Source organism: Lolium rigidum, chromosome 7, assembly GCF_022539505.1.
Source record: "Lolium rigidum isolate FL_2022 chromosome 7, APGP_CSIRO_Lrig_0.1, whole genome shotgun sequence".
NCBI lineage: Eukaryota > Viridiplantae > Streptophyta > Magnoliopsida > Poales > Poaceae > Lolium > Lolium rigidum.
In genome coordinates this window covers 296,732,191-296,735,171 of record NC_061514.1, presented here as the reverse complement: position 1 = coordinate 296,735,171, position 2,981 = coordinate 296,732,191, and the positions used below count along the sequence as shown (strand labels likewise).

General features: G+C 48.6%; 1 protein-coding gene across 1 annotated transcript; it reads left to right on the top strand.

Annotated features, from left to right (window-relative positions):
- Window positions 1–268: 268 nt before the first annotated feature.
- LOC124673031 (GDSL esterase/lipase EXL3-like) lies at window positions 269–2,598 on the top strand. Its single transcript, XM_047209165.1, has 3 exons — window positions 269–536; window positions 1,690–1,820; window positions 1,909–2,598. The coding sequence occupies exons 1-3, from the start codon at window positions 269–271 to the stop codon at window positions 2,596–2,598; spliced, it is 1,089 nt and encodes a 362-aa protein (XP_047065121.1).
- Window positions 2,599–2,981: the final 383 nt, after the last annotated feature.

Genomic DNA, 2,981 nt, shown 5'->3' with positions numbered 1-2,981 from the left:
GTGGGGTGGGAGGGAGAGGCACTGCCAAGTGGGGTTGGGGCGGACACAACGGACACGGACGGACGCGCGGACACGTCCGTGACCACGCAAATCGCTCCCAAATTTTGGCCGGCTTTGGGTCGTGGCGGACCGCGTGGGCCGTCCGTTTTGCATTTGGGTCCGCGCGTTGGGTCGTGTTTTTACCCAAACGGACGCGCGGGCTGTCCGTTTTGCGTTTTGCGTCCCCGGGTTGGAGATGCCCTAACCATCCACAAACATGCACTCATCCATGACGAGGAGGACGACGACGGCCGGCCAGGTTGTTGCAGCCGTGCTGGTGGTGGCCTTGGCGATGGGGGTGACGCCGGCTTGGTGCGGAACCCCGGGGAAGAAGGTGACAGCGGTGATCGTATTCGGCGACTCCATTATGGACCCCGGCAACAACAACGACCTCCACACGGTGGTCAAGGCGAACCACGCGCCCTACGGCAAGGACTTCGCTGGCCACGTCGCCACCGGGCGCTTCTCCAACGGGCTCATACCCACCGACTTCATCGGTACGTAGGTAGACAGTACGAGGTGTAGTTTACTGAACCTGTGATAAGTATTTAGGCTCGATGAAAGTATTTTTTTTTCTTGTCTATACCTTCCTTACCTTATATGTCCTAGGATGGTATTTTTATTTCGCCTTTTGGGGATTTATGGACTGAGTTGTCATTTGAAACTTTTTCCCATGGAGTTCAGAAAGAGGTGGTTTGTTTTCGAAATTGCTGAATTAACTTAATGCTCAATCTCGTCTAAAACTGGAAAATTTGCAGTGCAATTCGTGCATCATATGAGTTACAAGTGAAATTGCAACTAAGAATTTTAGTTGCAAGTTGAGTTGTAATTGAGATTTTTCAATTGTAAATGGGTTATAATTTGTCTGAGAACTAAACTAATTCCTAGTCCATTGAGAATTAGTCATGCCATTTTGGTTTTTGAGGGGCTAGAAACTCAAAATCCATATTCATAAGCTCGAGAAAATACACACGCTCTAAATTTCTGATTAATCGAGTACATGCTCGTAGTATACTTTATTTCTCCATGTGATGCGAGTCACACATGCACCAATGGAATTGGTTAACACATGTATATACCTTGATGTGCACTATTCCCTCTTTTGAAGGTGTCACTTGTGGAGAACCTGAATTTTATGTGTTGTCTTGGTGGTGGATGTATTGTTGTTGTTAGGGCTAGAGTACCGTAGCGGGACTTCTTTTTTTAGTTTTTTGTGTGGTTATGTGCATCCGTACTACCATTATGGGTATTGCATTGTTGCAGAGTCTATAGGTGTAATTGGTATCTATCGATATTAATATATTTTCTTTATCGAAAAAAATACGTAGAGTCCTGCTTTCTGAAAAATATGTAACTCCTGTAAATTTTGTTCTAAGCCAAAACGTCTAAGTTTCACCAATTGCCATACTTTTTTCAAACTTCAAAGGATAGTGTGGAAAATTGTAAAATTGCAAAGAAAAAAGTGTGGTAAATTGGTGAACCCTCCGTTTCTAAACGCATTGCAAAAGTGTGGTAAATTTGTGACGTTTGATCGAACGCAAACACATCAGCATCTCTAACTAATATCCAATCGATATTATTAGAACCATCATAAAAATATATTCTTTGGATTAAAATAACGTGCATTGCAACTCGTGGATTCTGTTCCAGCACAAGGCCTTAACGTGAAGCAGCTACTGCCTCCATACCTCGGCGTGCAGCACACGCCGGAGGACCTCCTCACCGGCGTCAGCTTCGCGTCTGGCGCTACCGGATTCGATCCTCTCACCCCTGTCATCGTGGTATAACTACATGCCTAACTACAACTACAAGTACATCAATTAAGCTTCTCTTGAGCTAGTGATCATGCATATTGCTCTTGGATTCCAGGGCGTGATCTCGCTGGAGCAGCAGCTGGCGTACTACGACGAGTACCGGAGCAAGCTGGTGGGCATCGCCGGCGAGGAGGAGACGAAGCGGATCATCGACGGCGCGCTATTCGTCGTGTGCGCCGGCACGGACGACATCGCCAACACCTACTACACCACCCCCTTCCGGAGCGCCGAGTACGATGTCCCCTCCTACGTGGACCTCCTCCTCGTCGGCGTCGAGTCCTTCCTCCGAAACGTGAGCGCGCGTGGCGCCAAGCGGATCGGCTTCGTGGGGCTGCCCCCCATCGGCTGCGTGCCATCGCAGCGGACCCTCGGCGGCGGTCCTCACCGGAGCTGCGTGCCAGAGCGCAATGCCGCCGCACAGCTCTACAACACCAAGGTCCAGGAGCTGATCCGCGAGCTCGGAAAGGACATGGCCGCGTTCCCCACCCTCATCTACATCGACATCTACACCGTGATCCAGGACCTGGTGGACCACGGGGAGCGATATGGGTTCACCGAGACGACGCGTGGGTGCTGCAGCACCGGGACGGTGGAGGTGGCGGTGCTGTGTGACGCGAGGTTCACGCCCGTCTGCGACGATGTGTCTCAGCACGTCTTCTTTGACAGCTACCACCCCACACAGCGGGCGTACAAGGTCATAGTCGACTACATCTTCGACCACTACATGCAGTTCCTGCATCTTTGAACAGTAAAGTTAGTTTGTGAGCGAGAGGCAAGTGTGCAAGCCAAGCCGGCAGTATTCATTCTTATTAGTTTGATACTTTGATTATTTGAGGTTGATTTGGTCTCAGATTCAGTGTGAGATGATGGAGTAACTTAAATCCATCTTCATGTGTAGAATATGTATTTTGGACTGTGTTTATATCAATGATTGTTCACCTGAAACATGGCGTAGCATATCTCTTCTTTCTTTTACTACTCCGTGTTAAATAAGAGTTGATGGCGGTATGACTTCCCTAAGGATCGGTTTGGTTACTCGCACTTTTTTTCTGCATCTTGCAAGACCTCTGAAGTTATGATTTACTCCTCGGCCAAGTTCAAAGTCATGTTGTGCATTTAGTTGGTTCA

What these genes read in the sequence shown, in the direction of transcription:
- LOC124673031 (XM_047209165.1), top strand. Translation starts at nt 269, where the DNA reads ATGACGAGGAGGACGACGACGGCCGGCCAGGTTGTTGCAGCCGTGCTG. An exon ending in CATACCCACCGACTTCATCG is followed by an intron (nt 537 to 1,689) that starts GTACGTAGGTAG and finishes ATTCTGTTCCAG; the next exon opens with CACAAGGCCTTAACGTGAAG. An exon ending in CTCTCACCCCTGTCATCGTG is followed by an intron (nt 1,821 to 1,908) that starts GTATAACTACAT and finishes CTTGGATTCCAG; the next exon opens with GGCGTGATCTCGCTGGAGCA.